This window comes from Micromys minutus (assembly GCF_963924665.1).
Source record: "Micromys minutus genome assembly, chromosome: 32".
Lineage (NCBI taxonomy): Eukaryota > Metazoa > Chordata > Mammalia > Rodentia > Muridae > Micromys > Micromys minutus.
The window spans coordinates 18,684,347-18,705,893 of NC_137967.1; the positions used below are offsets into that span (position 1 = coordinate 18,684,347).

Genomic DNA, 21,547 nt, shown 5'->3' on the forward strand with positions numbered 1-21,547 from the left:
CACTCCTGAGCTGCCATGTGGTTGTTCGGAACTGAACCCAGGTCCTCTACAAGAGTAGCCAGTGCTCTTAACCACTGAGCCATCTCTCCAGCCCTCCCCTCCTCCCCTTCTTCTTTCTTTTTTTTAAGATAGGGTCTCACATAGCTGAGGGTAGCCTCCAACTTACTATGCGGAATAACCTTGAACGTCTGAACCTCCTGCCTCCCTCTGGCAAGTGCCGGGATTACAGCATCTCCAAGCCTGCTTTATGCAGTGCAGAGGGCGAACACGAAACAAGGGACTTTCTACATTCGGGGCGAGCCTTCTACCAATGTCTACCCCTGGCTTTCTGAGAAACCAGGGCTGAGTCTTGGCATTCATCTGGAAACATAATCCCTTCCCCAAGAAAGCAAGCAGAACTCAGATTCGTGGCAAAAACAAAGTATACTTTATTTAAGAAGCTCAAGTAGCTGGTGAGAGTAGGGGTAGGAGAGGGGGAGAGGCCTTGGGGTGACACCCCTCCCCTTCCCCTACCTAGTGCATTCTTAACGGATGTGAGCAGCTGGCTGGGGTGAGTCAGGAAGGTGGAGTCTGGACCCCACAGCGCATATTTGCAGGAACAGCAATGTCTGGAAAGAAGAAACCCAGATGATACCTCATGTCCCATCCACACCCAGAAATGCTCGGGGCTCTAACCTGAGATGATAGTTCTAGCCCTAAGTCCTCCTCCTCAGACCCAGAATTCTAGGCGCCATCCCGCCCCTCAAATCAAGGAGTTCAGACCCCTCCTCTTTCAGGTTCACAGATTCATAGCCCAACCAATTTTCCTCAGACCCCAGGGTCGGTTAACTTACCTATCTGCTGTGGCTTGGGCAAGTTCAGGTTGTCCATGACCTTGATAAACTCCTCACAGCTGAGAGTGAGCCGCGGGTTCAGAGTCCGTTCCTCCTCCACAGTAGAAACTGTGAGCCCTGTCCACAAAGGGGAGGGGAAGGAAAGTAACTAGGGGCCCATTGACTTGGGCAGCTAAGAACTACATTTCCCAGGAGACCTCGGGGTTGTCTCCCTAGACTGGGACTAATTGGCTCTTTCCTGAATGGGGAAAAAGCTGTCCCTCCTCTCTTTGGGCACTATGGGAAATGTAGTTCCCACAGTTACCGGCCCATCTCTGAGGAAGTCCCAGAAAAACCTATGCCCTGCAGATGTGTCTTATTGTTTCTACATCCACACAGCACGCCCAAGCACATAATCTTTTCAGCCACAGGAATTTCTTGGTTCTGTAGCCTCCGTGCCTGGTGAGAAAGACCGGCAGAGGGACTTTTCCCTGTGTTAAGTGACAGCAGCCTGTCATGGCCCCAGGCAAGCCCTCACCGTGGTAATCGTGAGCCGGGTAGATTAGACAGTGGCCTGGAAGTGTGAAGATCTTCTCATGCACAGAGTGGTACAAAGTCTTAGCACAACCTGAGGGAAGAAAACGTACAGGTTAGCGGATCAAAGAGACAAGAGGAGCTCCCTGATGCCCTTTCCCAGTGAAGGACCGGAGGATGGAGGTGCCATGGCTAAACCCTCTCTCTCATCTCCTGCCAAGCATCCCCACGTGTCTAGGAGACACAGAAGGGCATTGTAGGAGGTGAGAACAACATATATGAAGACCTGGGAAATGGTAATAAATCCATCTGGGTAATTTGTGATTCAGTAAGGTCTGGCTGAGAGCCTGAAGCATCGGGGGTTGCGACATCCTCGCTGGGGAGGTGAAGTAGGGCTCTAGGCCGGGAAGACTCAAAACATGAGGACCAGGAGAAGGAGACGCCGGGATTTGGATAAGAAGTTCTGAGTACCGGGGTTGGGGGAATGCTTAGGGAGTAAGCCTGCTTGCGGTGCAAGCTTAGGGACTGAGTTCGGATCCCTCGCACCCGTGGCAGACAGGGTGTGGCCTATGCTCCTGCCGCCCCTGCACGTGAGCAGCTGAGGCAGGACAAGGGAGGCTTGCTGGCTGGCAGCCTCGGGCCAGGCTCATCTCCAGACCATGTCCCAAGGAAACAAGGTATCTGACATGCGCCGCTGGCCTCCCAGCACAGCCCCAGCCACACGCATGCGCACATGCACGACACGAGCGTGCATAAATATCTGAGTCCTTGGTTCAGACGGATCAGGAGGAACCCTTCGATCTAAGTGCTGCCTAAACCTAGACGCCAAAAGCTACACTGCCCCCTAACAATTAAGCAATGTACGGTAATAGTAACAACCTTCCTGTACACGCGCACGCGTGCACGCATGCACATGTTTTATGTTACCCAAAATGCCCCTATACTCTTGATCCTCCTGCCTCTGCCTCCTGAGCTGGGTTAAAGGCATGGTTCAGTTATGCCCACCTGATGAACTATGAGAATTGAGGCCCGGGCTTCTTGTATGCTAGATGAGCGCGCTACCCACTGAACTACACAGTCCCAGCTACACAATCATTCATTCTTGTGGCTTTCTTTCTTCCTTTCTTCTTTCCTTCCTTCCTTCCTTTTCCTTTTGAGCCCTGACTATCCTAGAATTCACTATGTAGACCAAGCTAGCCTTGAACACATAGACATCATCCTATCTCGTGGCTACTTATTAACACTCTACGTACACCCTTACACAGAGATCTTGGGCTGGATAGAGAAGCGGGTCACCTTGTTGGAAGTCTGTCCGTCCACACCCACGGATCAGCAGGGCATCTCCAGTGAAGGCCATGCTCTGGTCATTCAGGACAAAGGTGACACAGCCTGGGGTGTGGCCAGGGCTGGCCCGAGTCTCCAAAGCCTGGCAGGATGCAGTGCAGAGAGACAGTCACCAGCAAGCCTCAGGATTCCCAAAGCCCATCCACCCGACGGACACAACTGGAAAGAGAAAGACAGGGACCGTTTTCCTTAAAGTTAACCTGAGGGCTGGACAGAGAGCAGAAACTTCACACAGGCTAAGGCAGGAGAACTCAGAGTCAAAGGCCTGTCTTGCGGGGGTGGGGGTGTCAAGTTGAAATCTTTCCTTCCTTCCTTCCTTTCTTTTTCCTTCTATCCCTCTCTTTAAGACAGAATCTCAGGGGGCTGGAGAGATGGCTCAGTGGTTAGAGCACCAACTGCCCTTCCAGAGGTCCTGAGTTCAATTCCCAGCAACCGCATGGTGGCTCACAAGCACCTGTGATGGGATCTGGTGCTCTTTCCTGATGCACCTGAAGACACCTACAGTGTTCTTGTATATAATAAATAAATAATTAAAAAAAAAGAAAAAAGAAAAGCTGAGGCAGAAGGATTGCAATCTTGAAACTAGTCTAAGCTGCAAAGTTCCAGGCTCCCTGAGCTACAGAGACCCTGACTCAAATGAGAAAGTGAAGATCTTGGTAAAATAAAAAAGTTACTAACAAATGTATAGTAAATATTAATTCATATGTAGTAAGTAATAGTTTCATGTGATATGTTATGTAATAGTAAACATGTGGTAAATAATAACACATTCATAGTAAATGTTTAGTTTTGGTTTTCTTGGTGGCAAAGATGTTTGCTTGAGACAAGATCTTCCCACGTAATCCAGGCTGTCCTTGAGTACACAGATTTTCCTGCCTCAGCCTCTCAAGTGATGGGATTATGGGCAAATGCCCCTCTCTTCTCTGTAATGGGAGGTGTGATGGTTCCTATATGCTTTGCCCAGGGAGTGACATTATCAGAAGGTGTGGCCTTGTTGGAGTAGGTGTGTCCCTGTGGCCGTGGGCTTAAGACCCTCACCCTAGCTGTCCGGAAGAGTCCTCCACTAGCAACCTTCAGATGAGGATGTAGAACTCTCAGCTCCTCCTGCACCATGCCTGCCTGGATGCTGCCATGCTTCTGCCTTGATACAGGACTGAACTCTGAACCTGTAAGCCAGCCTCAATTAAATGTTTTTATTTATAAGGCTTGCCTTGGTCACGGTGTCTGTTCATAGCAATAAAACCCTAACTAAGACACCCAAATATATGTTGTCCTTTATCAGACTTGCCTTGGTCACGGTGTCTGTTCACAGCAGTAAAACCCTAAGACAGGAGGAGACAGTTATTGTGGCTAATGGTTTCCAAGGATCTCAGCCCACCACAGTGGTTAAAAAGCCCTGCAGAGTCTCTGTGGCTGGACCATGTAGCAGAGACTCCTTGTACCATGACGGAACATGAAGCCTCAGCCCTTTCTCTTCCTCTCTGCTTGGCACAAACTCCCAGTCATGATGTTCTGCCCCAGCACAGGTTCGAGAACTTGGAAATGTTGTTAAAATTACATTTTATTTACTATGTGTTGGTCAGATGACAGCCTGCTGCGGTTGGTCCTCTGCAGGTTACCCGTGTGAATCCCAGGGTTAAACTCTAGTCATCAGACTGAGCAGCACCCCCCCCCAGCCACTGAGCCACCTCAGAAGCCCATCTCTATCCTTTGATTATGGCTGGACCTGGAGAAATGGATGAAGAGATGGGCACACTCACCACTCTTGCACAGGACCAGAGTTTGGTTCCAGACCCTGTCAGTCAGCTTACAGCCACTATAACTCGAGTTCCAGAGGACCTCACACCCTCTTCTGGCCTGCAAGGCTTCTACCTGAACTCCTATATATCCCAGTATGAACGCACATGTACACACAAACACAAATGCACACTGGCATACACAAACATACACACACATAAAGAATCACACTCACAAACACTAAACACACACACACACATACAGACTCATACACACAAACACACTCTTACAGATACACACAAATACACACTCAAACACACACATACACACTCAAACACACACGAAAAAACACACTCTCACATACATTAAACACAGACTCACACACACACAGACATGAACACACAAAAACACATACTCATATACACACAAACACCCACTCAAACAATGCTTACACACTCAAACACACATATACACACAAATACACTCACACACATAAATATATAGTCAAGCACACATGCGAGCACACACACACAAACATTCTCTCACACATACACACAAATACACATATTTACACACTCAAACTCACATACACGCACACACACAAAAACACTCTTACATACACTAAAGAAACACACTCACATGTATACACACAATTAAAAATTTTAAAAAGTATTTAAAAATGGTATTTATCATAATCATTTTGTCTAAGTGACAGAAAACTAACAGCCAAAGAACTCAACACGGAGGGACACTGAAATGAAACTTGGAAAAAGACGTCCCTCTTGGTGGCACAGGCTATGAACTGAAGAACAGCAGGGACTCAGGACCACCCTTTTGAGCCAGCCTGGGCTACATGAGCTTTGTCTCTGAATTAAACAAGATAAAATAACTTCTGAAAATTACAAACAAGCATAAAAATCTACAAGGGAGGGCCAGCAAGATGGCTGAGTAAGTAAAGGGGCCTGCTGCTAAGCCTGATGACCTGAGTTTGATCTCAGGACCACACATGGTAGAAGGAAAGCAACTCCTACGCGCTGTCCTGTGATCTCCACATAGGAGTTGTAGCATGTGCAAGCCATCCCTGTGCACACACACACACACACACACAGAGAGAGAGAGAGAGAGAGAGAGAACTGTACAGAACGCTTTTGAAATCTAGAAATCCTGTAGGCTGCAGGGCTGCTGGAATCCAGCTAACACTGCATGGGTAACTCTGTCAAAACTATGACAGTCTCATAAAAAGCACGTGGAGACTTTTCTTCTTTCATAATGCACTGAAACACTTGAAAAGTTCTGCCATGGTTATTTTCAGTAAGTACTGAGTGACTAATACTTTACAACTATTGTGTGCAGAGAGATAGGTGCTGATCATTAAATGCAGAACATTGAGGATTCTAGGCAGAGGTCCTACCACTGAGCCACGCCCCCAGCCCCTCACTGGGGGATTCCAGGCAGAGGTCCTACCACTGAGCCACGCCCCCAGCCCCTCACTGGGGGATTCTAGGCAGGGGTCTACCACTGAGCCACACCCCCAGCCCCTCACTGGGGGATTCTAGGCAGGGGTCTACCACTGAGCCACGCCCCCAGCCCCTCACTGGGGGATTCTAGGCAGGGGCTCTACCACTGAGCCACACCCCCAACCCCTCACTGGGGGATTCTAGGCAGGGGCTCTACCACTGAGTCACACCCCCAGACCCATCACTGGGGGATTCTAGTCAGGGGCTCTACCACTGAGCCACACCCCCAGCCCCTCACTGGGGGATTCTAGGCAGGGGTCTACCACTGAGCCACGCCCCCAGCCCCTCACTGGGGGATTCTAGGTGTCTCTATTACTTAGACACAGCTCAACACCTCAGTGGAGAACTTGAGGTAAGGCCTCTAGCACCAAGCTGTGTCTCAGCCTTCTTTTTAACTCGCATGGTTTCCTTTTTACAGGGTCTCATGCAGCCAGGTAGCCGCAAAACTGCTTTGTAACTGCCCAGGCAGGTCTTGAGTTTGCAATCCTTCTGCCTCAGCACCCAGAGCTGGGATTACAGGCCCTTCACATCTTTTAAGATGCTCCCACGACCATCAATATCATTGGATGAAAAACGTTCCTATCACTTCCCAGGGTTTCTTTGCATCTCTTTCAAATATCCTTCCTCCACCCTGTCCCCAGACAAGTTCTGGCTTGCTTCCTATTACTATTACTATAGATTGCGTTGAAACTCACCTGTTCCAGAATTTTATGTAGATCAAAATAGTTACAAACAAAACAACATTTCTGGAAGCAGAGAGGCTCAGTTCTTATCTCAGACCTGTCTGCTCTTTGGGCCTATCTGCAAAATATAGATACATCTTGTCCCCAGCCCCGTGGTATGCTATGAGGATTAAACTGCTTCGTGTCTATAAAGAACTTAGGAAAAAGCCTCAACACACCATTGGTGATGCAGGTACACACAGCAAAACACGCATACATAAATATATATGTTGTTTTTAAAGGTTTTGTTTGTTTGTTTGCTTTTGTTTTTCGTTTGTTGCTGAGGACCTAGCTCCGGGGTAGGGCACTTGCCTACACTGACTGAGACCCTCGTTCATTCCCCGTGGAAAAATAAAGACCGCCTCCCCTGTTTGTGAAGCTTGCTGACTGATGAATCGCCTCAGCTGCTGAATATTCCGGAAGATTCCTGAGGGCCTAGCAACAGCTGGCCACGGGCGGCCCGACCCATCCTTCCATCAACAAAGCCTCTTTCTTTCCGGGATGCATAACTCACAGCACAGCATCTCCACCCACAGCCTCCTTTCCCAGACTCCCAGAAGGCCCCGCAGCTCGCGTAGCCTGCACCGCCACCTAGTGGTCAGCAAGCTCCTGGCTCCAGGTCCTCTGGCGCCTGCCTCCAATCTCAAGCCCTAAGTGGTGTTGGCGCCCTCTGCTGTTTTACGTCTAGGGAGCTCAAACCCCCCCCAAATCTCATTTTCCCACTAAATGGCTCTCCATCAGCTAAAACCTTTCCTTCCTTTATTTTGTGAAAGAAAAGGTACTTGAGAGAGATCAGCGGTTAAGCGTGAGACCCAAGTTCGGTTCTCAGGACCACATGATGAGATACATCTGTCTCATTGTTTCTCAGCCTTCTGGCTAAGATCAAGTGTAATTCCAGTTCCAGAGGGTCCCATACCCTCATCGGGCCTCCGCAGGCATCAGGTTCATGTATTTATATATACGCAGGCAAAACACGCAGACACTTAAAAATAAAAACTCTTCAAGAGAGAGAGGAGGCTGGCAAGTTAGCTCAGCAGGTAAAGTTACTTGCTGCCAAGATAGGCAATTTTTAATTAAAAGGGCCAATGAAAGGTGCATGCCTTTAATCCTAGCCTTTGAGAGTCAGATACAAGTGGATCTCTGAGTTCAAAGCCAGCCTGGCCTATGTAGAAACCTCTAGGGTCGCCAGGGTTACACAGAAAAACCCTGTCTTGAGAAAGAAAAAAAAAAAAAAAAAAAAAAAAAAAACGGCCTGGAGAAGTGGCTCAGTGGTAGAGCCCCTGCCTAGAATTGCCCAGTGAGGGGCTGGGGGCGTGGCTCAGTGGTACAGCCCCTGCCTAGAATTGCCCAGTGAGGGGCTGGGGGCGTGGCTCAGTGGTACAGCCCCTGCCTAGAATCCCCAGTGAGGGGCTGGGGGCGTGGCTCAGTGGGAGAGCCCCTGCCCCTCCTAGAATCCCCTGGTGAGGGGCTGGGGTGAGCTTTGTGGTAGGGAGCATGTCTAGCAGGTTCAGGGTCCTGGGTTCCATCCCCAGCACTAGAGAAAATGGCATCTGGCACGTTGCTAAGGTTAAAGCCACATCCCTGGCTGTGACTCAGCAGCAATTCCTAGGAACTGACATCAGCCTCTGCCAAGGGACATGTACAAACAAGACTATCAACACCAACATCCCCTACAGTTGTGAAAGCAGACGATGGTCATCCAAAGGAGCGTGAAGAAGCAAACCGTGGGGCTCACACTGGGGGTTGGCAAAACTGGGGTGAAGACCAAGTCCCACCTCTCGCCTCTTTTTAAGCCCTCTATTCCGAGCGTCAGTGTCTACGTTTTCTCTTGGCTGCACCAAGCCGTGGGTGTGCACACCTGTGACCCCCACCCTGCGGGCGTGAAGGCAGGTGGATCAGGAACTCAGGGTCCTCCTCAGCTATACGACAAGCCCAAAGCCAGCCTGCTCTAAGTCAGACCCTGTTAGGAGAACAGGAAGTAGGGCTGGGGAGTTTAGCCAGGTATGTTAGCACAGGCCCAAGTGGCTGAGGGGACGGGATCTCCGTGACCTGCAGGAGCACCAGGGCCACACCAGGGGGTGGGACATTTTTGAACCTCACATCTTAGGAGCTCTGAGCTCACAGCCAGACTCCCACTGCTCCATTTGCGTTTTCACACTGCTCGAGGAGAGCTGAGCCACACGGCTGAAAAGATTCGACTTACAGCCAGTGGTGGTGGCGGCGGCGCACACCTTTAACCCTAACATTCGGGAGGCAGAGGCAGGAGGATCTCTGTGAGCTCGAGGCCAGGGTGAGTTCCAGGACAGCCAGGGCTACGAAGAGAAACCCTGTCTCAAAAAAAGAAAAGAAAAGAAAAGAAAAGAAAGAAAGAAAAGAAAAAGAGCAACAAACAAAAATCGGCTTTCCTGTTTAATCTTTCACAGAAAAAGTTGGCCAGCCCTGACTCTATAACCATGAGAAAGGATCACAGCTCAGAAGGCAATGGCAGGGTGTGGAGCAGCGGGAGCAGCGGAGCCATGACACTGCTTCCACAGCTGCTCAGGAGCCATGTCTGCAACTCGAGCCAAGAAAGTGAAGATGGCCACCAAATCGTGCCCCGAGTGTGACCAACAGGTTCCTGTTGTGTGTAAATCATGTCCCTGTGGTCATATATTTATTAGCAGAAAACTACTAAATGCAAAACATTCAGAGAAATCACCACCGTCTACAGAAAGCAAGCAAGAGGAGGCGAACAGAGAGTTAGGCGGGAGAGGATAAATTCTACGGTAAAGATTTAGAAAACAGATCTCGAAGTAACAGCCATTCTGATCATGTCAGATGAGGAAGACCTCAAAGTTCATCCGCCAAGAAACACGGAGAGAGAAAAACAGGAAAAGGAAATTGACATCTATGCTAACCTCTCAGATGAGAAGGCTTCCCTGTTTTCAGTTGCCTTGGCAAAAATAAATAGAAAAATTATCAATCAAAAAGAAAAAAAAGAAGGCAACGGCAGGGGAATCCCTGTGAGGCTGAGACCACTCTGGGCTAGCCAGGGCTACATAGTGACACCCTGCCTCAAACCAACAACAAAAATGACAACTACAGCCATCAGACAGAAGAAATGAACACTGATTCAGGCTCACACCCTGTAGGTTTGTCTTTCTTTTCTTTGGAGACAGGGATCCACTCTGTAACCCAAGCTAGCTTGGTGCTTGCTAGGAGTCCAGGCTGGTCACAAGATCAAAAGCTTTCTGCAGAAAGTTCCAGAGCTAAGATTCAGAGCTAGGACCAGGCCAAGTGAAGCTACCAGTGACTGTGAATGTCTAAATGGTCCCTGAAGAAGAGGAATCGGTAGCCAGGGAAGAGCAGAGCATCCTGTAGGGCGATGGGGATGCTCCGTGCAGGGATACAGGAGGAAGGAACCCAAATGTAAACCATAAGAGCACAAGCAGTGCAGACGCAGTATGCAAACACTTTCCCTTGCTCTATGTGCCATATAATTTTAGGAGGTTAAATTGTCCCCTGCCTTATGTCTAATGTTTTTGGTGCATTGTATTTATTAATATTGGAAAGGGATGTGCATAACTTACTCCAACTGTGGAGGTCAAAGGACATCTTGTGGGAGTTCAGCCCAGGTTGGCCTTGAGTTCATTATTAGCCAAGGATGACCTAGAAATCCGATCCTCCTGCCTCCACCTCCCAAGTGCTAGGACTACAGGCTATAGCACCAGTCCCGGCTAAAACACGGCTTTTTTTTTGTTTTTTGTTTTTTCCTGGTTTGTTTGTTTTCATTTTTGTTTGTTTTGTTTATTTTTTCAGATAAGGTTTCTCTGTGTAGCCCTGGCTGCCCTGGAACTCACTCCGATAGCCCAGGCTGGCCTCCAACTCACAGAGATCGGCCTGCCTCTGCCTTTGCCTCTTAGATGCTAAGATGAAAGCCCTGTGCCACCACCTGACTGTAATTCAGCTTCTAAAGGGGGCAGAACACCCAAGACCCAGGACGAGCAGACCCATCCGATCTGTAAAGAATTCACACAGAGGCAGAGCCACACTAACAGACACGGACACTGAGAGGCTGGCACCGCTGAGGAGTACCGGGACCTTCCGGGATAGCGGGGACGGCAACTTCATCCCACTAGGGCCCGTAGGAGAACATCCACAGCATCCGTAACAGTCTCACAGGGGAAGCCACTCAGATGCCTATCAGCTCACGAGGGACGAGGTAAAGCACGGGTCTGTCAGGCTCCAGAACTGAGCAATAAGGGAAGTGAGATAGCAACGGGGACGGGGCACGGCTGGATCTTGGTGGCTCGTGGAGGAAGTCAGCCTAAGATTGCAGGCTGTGCGCTCCCGTTTCTATGAAAAGTGCGGACAGGCAGATCCAGACAGAAAGGACAACAAAAGTGACGGAAAGACTGAGGCTGGAGAGATGGCTCAGCGGTTAAGAGCAGTAACGGGATCCGGTGCCCTCTTCTGGTGTGTCTGAAGACAACTACAGTGTACTCACATACATACAAAAAAAAAAGTGACTTAAAGACCAACCTTAGTGGCATATAGACGTGCACTGTCAGCTACTAGGGAGGCTCGGGCTAGAGGATCGAAAGTTCAAGGCTTGGCTGATGTATTGACCTTCTCTCAAAATAAAAAGGGCTGGAAGTATAGTTCACAGAATCCCCAGTGAGGGGCTGGGGGCATGGCTCAGTGGTAGAGCCCCTGCCTAGAATTACCCAGTGAGGGGCTGGGGGCGTGTCTCAGTGGTAGAGCCCTTGCCTAGCATGAATCAGACCGTGGGTTTATTCCCAGTACTGGGGAAGAAATGTGACTTCACGACTGCCCGTTTCAGTGCAGGTGATGCTACCAATTAAAGAGCTGAGGCGTGGAAATGATGTGCTCAAGGCCAGCCTAGGCTACATAGCAATATATTACAAAGGCTGGGAGGGAGGAAGAGGGAGGCCAAGGGTGACTGGTCAGAGGTAATGAAAGTGCCCTCACGTGACCTGAAGATGGAGTTTCTTGATTCTGCCGGGGATCTGGGGGACCCTCTGATTCCTGACCCTTGGGGTTGTAGCTTCAGGATTCTAGGAAGGGGCTGGAAGGGAGGCGTGGGCATCGGGACAGCATTCTAGGAACAGGCCATGGCTTGATGAGTTCTACCCTTCCAGTGGGTGGGTCATACGGTATGTGGATTATATCAATAAGAGGCAGTAAAGGAAAGATAAACATGGAGACCAAATACAGCTACGCCCATCCACGCAAAGGATTCATCCCTGTGCATAGAGAAGGGCTCCCTTCATTTATCATGTGTTTTGTTTTGGGAGGCATCTTGCACAGGCCAGGCCAGCGAGAACCCTCCCGACTCTGTCTAGATTAGAAGCATGTACAACCATGACAGCTTTTCTTTCTTTTAACTTTTTGGTACAGGGTCATATATTAGCTGAGGGTGACCTTGAACCCCTGATCTTCCTCTCTACCTCCTCCCAAGCACTAGGATTACATCACACTCGTTTTTAAGGCTCCTTGTTGTTGTTTTGAGATTTTATTCTCATGGTGTAGCCCTGGCTATCCCAGAACTCTCTATGTAGTCTAGGCTGGCCTTGAACTCACAGAGATCCATCTGCCTCCCGATAGCTGGGGAAGGTGGGTGCCTATATGACCAGTTTGTTTTTAAGATTTTAAGCAGTCGTTTATGTACATGTCTGTGCATTTGCGTGTGTGTATCTGTGCAAATGCATGTGTGTGCTAGCAGAGGCCAGCCAGGACATCGGGTCCTCCTGGAGCTGACAATTGTGGGCAGCCTGATGTGGGTGCTGAGAACCCAACTTGGGTCTTCTGGAAGAATAGTAACTGCTGAAACTTCAAAGCTATCCAGCTAGCTAAGCCCCTACCACGGCGGTTCTCAACCTGTGGGTCTCGACTCCTTTGAGGGTTGAACAAGCCTCTTGTGGGGGGTCCCCTAAGACCATCAGAAAACACAGATATTTTCCATTAGGATTCATAGCTGTAGCAAAATTAGTTATGAAGTCACAATGAAAACAGTTTTCTGGAGCTGGAGAGTTGGCTCAGCAGTTAAGAGCTCTTCCAGAGGTCCTGAGTTCAAATCCCAGCAACCACATGGTGGCTCACAACCATCTGTAATAAGATCTGATGCCCTCTTCTGGTGTGTCTGAAGACAACTACAGTGTACTTATAAACAATAAATAAATAAATAAATCTTTTAAAAAAAGAAAGAAAAGTAATTAAAAAGAAAAAAAAAAGTAATTTAAAAAAAAAAAGAAAGAAAACACGTTTCTGGTCACCACAACACAAGGAACCATATTAAATGGCCGGGGCACTAGGAAGGTTGAGAAGCATTGGGCTGAGGGTCCCCATTCACAAAAGTCCACACCCTTCTAACCTTTCTCACTCCTCCGTAAACCCAGAAACACTTGTTATTCCCTGACTAGTAGGGCTGACACAGATGAGCTATGGCCCTCATCCACTTCCAAATATTTACAGGGTTGAAATCAAAGTCTTCAGGCTGGAGAGGTGGCTCAGTGGTTAAGAGCACTGACTGCCCTTCCAGAGGTCCTGAGTTCAATTCCCAGCAACCACATGGTGGCTCACAACCATCTGTAATGGGATCTGATGCCCTCTTCTGGTGTGTCTGAAGACAGCGACAGTATACTTATACATAATATATAAATAAATAAATCTTTAAAACGAGTGAATCAAAGTCTTCTAACAGCAGCTATACCCTCTCAACCCCACACACAGCCCTGCACTCTCCTTATCATCTCCAAATAACCTAGAGGCAGGGACCTCACTCTATCACCCGCCTTTCTGTCCCCTACATCAGCCAAACCACAGCATTTGGCAATGCTGATCACCTGGTTTCGTCGTTAAGCCCTTAACTCCGAATATATACCACCATGCCAGTGAATGTCACCTTAACTGGTAGCCCCAGGGACCTCACCCTGACCTATTGTTCCTTCCTCAGCTCTAGACCCAGGATGCCCAACCCGGAGCAAATTTTATGGAAATGACCAGGCAAGAACCTGCCATCACTGTTGACATAGGGGGATTGGCCAGGGCCACACCTGCCTACAGCCTCCTGCCCTAGGGCTCCACCTGGGTTTATGGTACTTTCGGAGCAGAGCTGGGGAGTCCGAGCCCTAAATCCACCAACCCTTCCTCCACAGGGCCCAGCGGCCCATTCTCCCAGTATCCTCTTCCCTTCCAAGTCTAAGGAACTCCGGCCCAACTCCCAACTCACAAAGCGTCCGAAGCGGATGGAATCGCCTTCCCCGATATGCAAATCAGCCTGGGCTCCGCTGAGGCGGGAGATGACGGACTGGCAGCCCGGGAGTAGGGACCGGAGAACCCCTGAGCCCGTGATGTGGTCGGCGTGGCAGTGGGTGTTCACTAGGAGAGAAGAGGACATAGAAAACACAGTGTTCTCAACCCACAACATCCAGCCCTCACACCCAACCATCCTCTTTCAGACCCTGGGTCTAGTCCTCCCTCATCCAAGGTCCAGCCTCCAGCCCTCCTCTAGACTCCTGTTTCCCTAGAGCGCTTTCTCCGTGGTCCCGCCTCCCTCACGCCCAAGTTCGGTCCCGGACTAACCGGCGTAGAGCAGCCTCAGTCCCAGCTCCTTAATCAGCTGAGCATCCCGCTGCGCTGTCTCCAGCACAGGGTCGATCAGGACGGCCTCTCGGGATTCCCGATCACCCAGCAAGTAGGTGTAAGTGCAGCTCTTGGGTTCAAACATCTGCGAGGAATGCGCATCAGAGAGAGTTCCGGGACCCTACTCCCACGCCTGGGGCACACAAGAACCCGGGCCTCCCTTCCAACCTCTTCCTAGAATCCTGAAGCTACAACCCCAACCCCTCTTTGCCCAAGGGCCAGGAATCAGAGGGTCCCCCCAGATCCCACCAGCAAAATCAAGAAACTCCATCTTCAAATAAGCCCCGAGCCACGGACTCCGCGCTTCTCTGGAAATGGGTCCCAGACCCCGACCCCCAAGCCCAAGGTCCCCCTGACTGCTCCGGGTTAAAGGGTCGGGACTCCTTATCCTCCAACAGCCAGGCATGAAGGACACCCCAGACCTCCTTTAGAGGACAGAGGAGTCCTGCCCCTCCCTCCTCCCCGGGCTCGGGTCGCTTCGCCTCTCCGCACCTGCCGCAGGAGGACCGGGGCTCCGGATGCGCTTTGCTGGCTCAGCCGCCGCCCGGCGACCCTGATGGCTGCGCTCGCCATCGTGCCCGAGCCCGCTCTGCACTGAGCCCCGCCGGCGGCCCCGCCAGAGCCCTGCGCACCGGGGTTGACCCGGGAGGGCGGGCCGGGGCGGGGCCTGCCTTAAAGGAACCGCAGACCCAGAAAGAGCGCGAGCAAAGGTTTGGGGAGGGGGGAAGACCCTGAAACCAACAGGAAAGGGACCAGAGACTCAAGGCATTCGGAGGTACTGCTGTAGAAACAGAGCGAGAAGTAGAACGCCCCCAGACATTCAGAGCCATGGGACCACGGGACATTTTCCAGGAAACCACGTGTTCTGCTAGTCATCCTGTGAAAGGGGAAAAAAAAAAAAAAAAAAAGAAGAAGAAGAAGAAGAAGTAAAAGAAGAAATTCAAGATCACTAGAATTTTGAGGAACTGTTGGACAAGTATCTGACACAGGTTCTCACCACAAAGTTATGGCTGTCCTGGAAATCGTCCTGTAGACAGTGTCGTCTCAAACTCAGAGACCCGCCTACTTCTGCCTCTGTCCTGCTGAGATTAAAGGCCTGTGCACATACTATGCCGGGCCCAGACCGGCAGGCCACAAAATCATGGCGATCCTGCCTAAGTCTTCCAAGGAAAACGACAACAAATATTTAAGATGTTATTTGTACTTTTTTTGGTACTTATTTTTAAGTATGCCTGTATCTGATAAGTGCAGAGCATGTGACAGTGTAAGCCAGAGACATTGGAGCTGAACACAAGAGGCGGTGTCCATTGTCGGTGCTGGGGACAGAGTCTGGGTCCTCTACAAAAACAGCACACGCTTTCCAGTTCGTGTGAGTGTGTGTTCTTTTTTGAAGAGACATATATGTACAGTTTAGCTTTGTAGGCTCGGTTTCCACCTTCTACTTTTACATGGATTCCAGGAACCGAACTCGCCAGCAGTGGTTGCTTAGGAACAGCCTTCTGCAAACCCCTCACAAGGATTATTTAAGCACCTTTGTCAGAAATATTTTTCTTTTGTTTTTTTTCTTTTTTCTCCTCCTTTTGTTGTTTGCTCAAGCTCTCTTCTTCTCCCTCTCCCCTGCTTTCCTCTCTCTCTCTCTCTCTCTCTCTCTCTCTCTCTCTCTCTCTCTCTCTGTTATTGTTCAGTTATTGTTTTTTAGACTTTATAGCCTAAGCTGAATTCAAACTCCTATGTACCTTAGAATGACCTGGAATTGCTTGTATACGCACGCACGCCCACACACATACACAGACACACACACCATACATACAGATGCACACCACATATATACACATACCACACACATACATACACATATACCACATATACACACACCTCCCCACATACACACGTACACATGTACCACATATATATACACACCACATACACATACACCATACATATACACACACTACACACATATATACACATACACCACATACACACATATGTACACACGCACCACATATATATACACATCACACACACACACACGCACACACATCTTCACTTCCCAAATGTTGACATTACTGGCTTAATGATTTGTCTTTTATTTTGTTTGTTTGGGTTTTTTGCTTTGTTTCTTTCCTTGGGATGAACCCTTTCACAGAATCTGCTTACACACATAAACAGGCTTTGTGTTATCTATTGTGAGTTCAGTGTGAGGGTCATTTGTCATCTTTGTGGGTTAAAGACTAAAAACTTACAGTTCACTATGTTAAGGATGCAAATAGCTAGGTGTTGGGTGTGTGGGTGGTGTGTGTGTGTGTGTGTTGGGTGTGTGTGTGTTGGGTGTGTGGGTATTGGGTGTGTGGGTGTTGGTATTTGTGTGTGTTGGGATGCTGGGTATTGGAATGCATGGGTGTTGGGATGCTGGGTGTTGGGTGTGTGGGTGTTGGGATGCTGGGTGTTGGGTGTGTGAGTGTGTGGGTGTTGGATGTGTGGGTGGTGTGTGTGTGTGTGTGTGTGTGTGTGTTGGGTGTGTGGGTGTTGGGCGTGTGTGTGTTGGGTGTGTGGGCGTTGGGTGTGTGGGTATTGGTATTTGTGGGTGTTGGGATGCTGGGTGTTGGGTGTGTGGGTGTTGGGTGTGTGGGTGTTGGGATGCTGGGTGTTGGGTATGTGAGTGTGTGGGTGTTGGATGTGTGGGTGTTGGGATGCTGGGTGTTGGGTGTGTGAGTGTGTGTGTATTGGGTGTGTGGGTGGTGTGTGTGTGTGTGTGTTGGGTGTGTGACTATGTGGGCGTTGGGATGTGTGTTTATGATCCCAGCACTCAGGAGGCTTAGGCAAGAGGTTGTCTACGAGCTGGGGCAATCCTGGAGTACACTGTCAGGCCTGTTAGGCCCACTGTCCTAGTCAAGGTTACTATAGCTGCAATAAAATACCGTAACCAAAACATCTTGGGAAGGAAGGAGTTTATTTGGTTTACACTTCCACATCCCTGATCACCTTGGAAGGAAGTCAGGACAGGAACTCACAAAGAGCAGGAACCTGGAGGCAGGAGCCGATGCAGAGGCCATGGAAGGTGCTGCTTACTGGCTTGTTTCCCATGGCTTACCCAGCCAGCTTTCTTACAGAGCCGTGGACCACCTGCCCGGGGTGGCCCCACTCACAGTGGTATGGGCCTTTCCCCATCAATCTTTAACTAAGAAAATGCCCTGAGGCCTGGAGAGCTGGCTTGGCAGTGGTTTTAAGAGCACTGGCTGCTCTTCCAGAGGAACCCGCTTTAATTCCCAGCTACCACACGGCAGCTCACAGCTCTAACTCCAGCTCCAGAGGCTCCAACACTCTCACACTGACATGCAGGCAAAACAGCAAAGCACATGAAATTAAAAAAAGAAAAAAAATGTCCTTCAGGCTTGCCTACGGCGTGATCCTCTGGAGACATGTCCCTCCTCTTGATGACTCTAGATTGTGTCGAGTTGACATAAAACTAGCCAGCACTCCTACCCTCCAAACTGTCTCAAAAACAAAGAAAGTCAGATCTGGTAAAGTACGTTATCTTAGCGTACAGACAATCAACATTTCACTCCAAGAACCCTACTGATAGCGGGGGACACTCCTAGGCTAAGAGTGAAGGGTGTGGCTTAGCCGAAGAGCCCCTAGGAATCATGCACAAAGCCCTGTTTCACATGCCCAGCACCAGCACGAGAGAAACCCAAACCCTCCATTCCAGGGGACCAAGTCACATTGCACTTTGTCATAGAGAAGCAGCCATGGGGCTTAACCTAGATGCTGAGGTTTTGAGTTCAGCAACCGCAGTCCGGCTTTCTCCCAACCCTGGAGCTCTTGCCCTGCAAACCCGGCAGGGGTGACTCATCACAAGACCTGTCCACTCTGAGGTATGGCCGAGGGGAAGGTTTTTAGTGTAGATACGGGGGAGAGAAGAGCCAGAGGCACCTGAAAGAGTTCATAACAGGGAGAGAAAGCGGCTGACTGAACACCGCCAACAGAGTGGACCCAGGGTGGGAGTTGGGGTGTTAGCTAGCAAGGAAGAGGAAGAGTATGGAAAGGGGGAAGACTGTGAGCTGGAGACATTTAGGGTAGGGGCAAGGTGGGAAGAGCTAAGAGGAGCCCCAGTACTCGTGATACTGAGGAGCCTGGTGGCTAGCATTCCTTTGACGTGCCGGGAGGTGCCACGGACAGCCATTTGTTTCCTTTGGGCCCACACTGTTAAACCCCATACACTGCCTCCTTTGCTTTGACCCTGAACTGTTTCACAAAAGAAAAGGTTACATTAAAGAAAAAGAAAGAAAAAGTTACATAAAGGCTACACTTGCCAAGACCTGCTCCTCCCTCTGTTTGGGGAACTAGCCAGGGATCCCACTGTGGTCCTTCTCTTCCAAGCTTCAAGTCAATAAAACGCAAGGTTGGGAGCTTGGAGCGGCTGGGCAGGAAAAGCGCTTGCCTCCAAGCTGGAGAGTCAGACCTCAGTCCTGAGGGTTCGCACAGCAGAAGGCTCCTGACATCCACAGTTTTAGCAAGGTGAGTATGCACACACATATGTGCACACACAGACACATGCATACACCTGTGTGCACACACACACCAGCATCCCTGCAGATCTTCATCAACAAATAGGCCCAGAGAGCCACTCGGAGACATGATTTTATTCAAAACTTGAGTGGGACAGGAGGAAGGAAGCCAGAGGGCTACAAAGCATCACATGAAAGAGCAGAGGGACGGCCATGGCATGGCTAAGGATGACACAGAGACACACAGGTTCAGTTGATGTGGCAACCGGGAGGCTAAGGCTGGGAGAGTGTAAAAGTTTGTTATTGTTGCTTGTCTTTGTTTTGTTTTGTTTGAGACCTTTCTCTTTGTAGCTCTGGCTGTCCTGTAACTCGCTATGTAGAAGAGTCTGGCTTGGAACTCACAGAGATTTACTTCTCCCTGCTTCCAGTTCTAGGATTAAAGACGTGGGGCGCTATGCCCAGCTCTGCCATGATTTGGGGGCCAGCCTGTGCTGCAGAATGACACTCTCTCAGAAAGGTAAGAAGCTCGATGCCGAAGATTGGAAGAGACGGATAAACACAGGAGAGCAGAGAGGGAAGGGGAGAGGCCACTTGCATCCTTCTGCACGCTCAAGTTCCTTGTCTATCTGGTCCATGCTTGAAGAAACTAGGACCAAGAGGAGAGTCACCAGGTCCACTGCCGAGAGAAACAGTGGGTACAATCAAGAGATACCAGGGTTATGGAAGCCAGCGGAGTTGGGAGAGAGAGAAAAGGAGAGAGAGGGAGAGGGAAGAGAGAAACAAGGACCCTTAGGCAGAGCTAAAGAGTCAACCCCTATTTGTAGGGCCTCCCTTCTCTAGTGTTTTAGCAAGACTGTCCCTCCTAGGGAATCCATGGCCTGCCACACTCCAGATAAGCTCTACCTCACCCACAACCTACCTTCACTGGGGGATTCTAGGCAGGGGCTCTACCACTGAGCCACGCCCCCAGCCCCTCACTGGGGGATTCTAGGCAGGGGCTCTACCACTGAGCCACGCCCCCAGCCCCTCACTGGGGGATTCTAGGCAGGGGCTCTGCCACTGAGCCACGCCCCCAGCCCCTCACTGGAGGATTCTAGGCAGGGGCTCCACCCCTGGAAACAACTAGTAAGCTGTCCATCTGAACAAAGTACATTCTAAATGACAAATGTCCAGTGGGAGGAGCAGAGGAGAGAGAGGAACTTTCTTGTAGACCAGGTTGGCCTCAAACTCAGAGCTCTGACTACCTCTACCTCCTGAGTGCTGGGATTAAAGGTGTGTGCACTCACCCTTTAATTTTTTAAAATATTGGTAAAGGATCTGGAGCGAGAGCTCAGTGCTATACAGCAGTAGCTGGAGCAGGGCTTGGTGGTGCACACCTCTGCCTCAGGCACTGGGGAGGCAGAGGCAGGCAGATCTCTGCGTATTTGAGGCCAACCTACTCTACAGAGTAAGTTTCAGGACAGCCAGAGCTGTGAAGTAAGACCCTGTCTCCAAAAGGACAAAAAAGGCATTGCTGCCTGAACACTAGCGATTTGTAAACAGTTTCCACTGATTATTTACTATACATGAAGACCCTGAGGCCCAGAGCTGTCACGTGACTCATTCATGGTCACAGAGCTAGAAAGTGGCAGAGTCCAGTGCAAACCAGTAGTTACTGAGCCTGGCCCAATAATTCCTGTGGCTCCTGGGGCTGGCCAGACTCTGGGTTATCCAGCTGGGTGTGGAGAACTTTATGAGTACTTGACAGTCATACCAATGCTGGGCAGGAAATTGCACCTTCTCTGCCTGGAAGTAGGCCAAGCACTCCGAGTCACCCTTGGCCTGGCACTCCTAGACCACCTAGGGAGGGACAGCAGGAAGCACCAGGTGCTAGGTGTGGTCTGAGACCCTGGCCATCCAGGGGTGGATGTCGGTGAAGGGTGCCTAAATTACCATGCAAATGCCTTTGAGTGCCACAGAGTATTGCCCCTTCCCTTCGTGGAATAGCCAGGCTTTCTGTAAGGGCTCGGAGGAGTAGAACCAAATCATCCTGCGGCTTTTCGTAACTGCTCCCAAAGGCTGAACTCAGACTACACGTGGAATTCTCAACACAAGGCCAAAGAGACACCTCGGTAGTTAAGGCAGATGCAGCCAAAAATGAAGGTCTGAGCTCCATCCCCGAGACCCCCACGTGGAGGAAAGTGAGAAATGAGTCCACAAGTTGTCCTCTGACCGCCACACTCAAACACATCCACAGATGACAACTAAGTAAATAAGTGTAATTAATATTTGAAAGAAAATTAACAGGAACATTCACAAAAAAGAAGCCTGAGTGGGAGTGTGGGGGAGGGGTCAAGGGTGGGACGGCGTCGCAGCACAACTCTTGGGAGGTGAAGACCAGGATCACCAGTTCAAGGCCCTTCTCCGCCATGTAGGGAGTTTGATGCTAGTCTGGGCCAGTTGAGACCCTATCACAGGAAGGGATGTGCACACACTCTTGTTAACCACATCCTTCCAGATGTGCACTTCTCTAAGGTCCTTAGGCCGATTGCTTCGCGCTTGCTCACGAACTTGCCAGCTGGGTGGTTCAGCCACCCCCTCCTTCCACATCTTCCCCCTCTGCAGCCTCTTGCTGGCCGAGAGTGCGCATGCGTGCCGACGCCCCCTCCAGCCCCGGATGGGAGGAGGGGATGGAAGTGAAGCTGGGCCCCACGGCACGGGAAGCTCCTTCCCGCTCTTCTTTCCTC

At 50.0% G+C, this 21,547-nt stretch overlaps 2 protein-coding genes across 2 annotated transcripts; one reads left to right on the forward strand and one right to left on the reverse strand.

Annotated features, from left to right (window-relative positions):
• Positions 1-410: 410 nt before the first annotated feature.
• On the reverse strand, positions 411-14,941 carry ETHE1 (ETHE1 persulfide dioxygenase). Its single transcript, XM_080908439.1, has 7 exons — positions 14,803-14,941; positions 14,251-14,395; positions 13,898-14,046; positions 2,643-2,772; positions 1,351-1,440; positions 834-950; positions 411-608 (listed from the first exon to the last, which is right to left on the reverse strand). The coding sequence occupies exons 1-7, from the start codon at positions 14,881-14,883 to the stop codon at positions 556-558; spliced, it is 765 nt and encodes a 254-aa protein (XP_080764565.1). The 5' UTR covers positions 14,884-14,941; the 3' UTR covers positions 411-555.
• On the forward strand, positions 9,214-13,627 carry LOC308414007 (UPF0547 protein C16orf87-like; the record flags this gene model as incomplete). Its single annotated transcript, XM_080909172.1, has 3 exons — positions 9,214-9,393; positions 9,537-9,668; positions 13,622-13,627. 3 exons carry the CDS (start codon positions 9,214-9,216, stop codon positions 13,625-13,627), a joined length of 318 nt encoding a protein of 105 aa, XP_080765298.1.
• Positions 14,942-21,547: the final 6,606 nt, after the last annotated feature.

Excerpts from the sequence above, each read along its gene's own strand:
- ETHE1 (XM_080908439.1), bottom strand. The coding sequence starts at position 14,883 with ATGGCGAGCGCAGCCATCAGGGTCGCCGGGCGGCGGCTGAGCCAGCAA. Across the intron at positions 14,047-14,250 it reads ACTGAGGCTGCTCTACGCCG|TGAACACCCACTGCCACGCC; the intron begins GTTAGTCCGGGA and ends CTTCTCTCCTAG. Across the intron at positions 1,441-2,642 it reads ACGGACAGACTTCCAACAAG|GTTGTGCTAAGACTTTGTAC; the intron begins GTGACCCGCTTC and ends TTCTTCCCTCAG.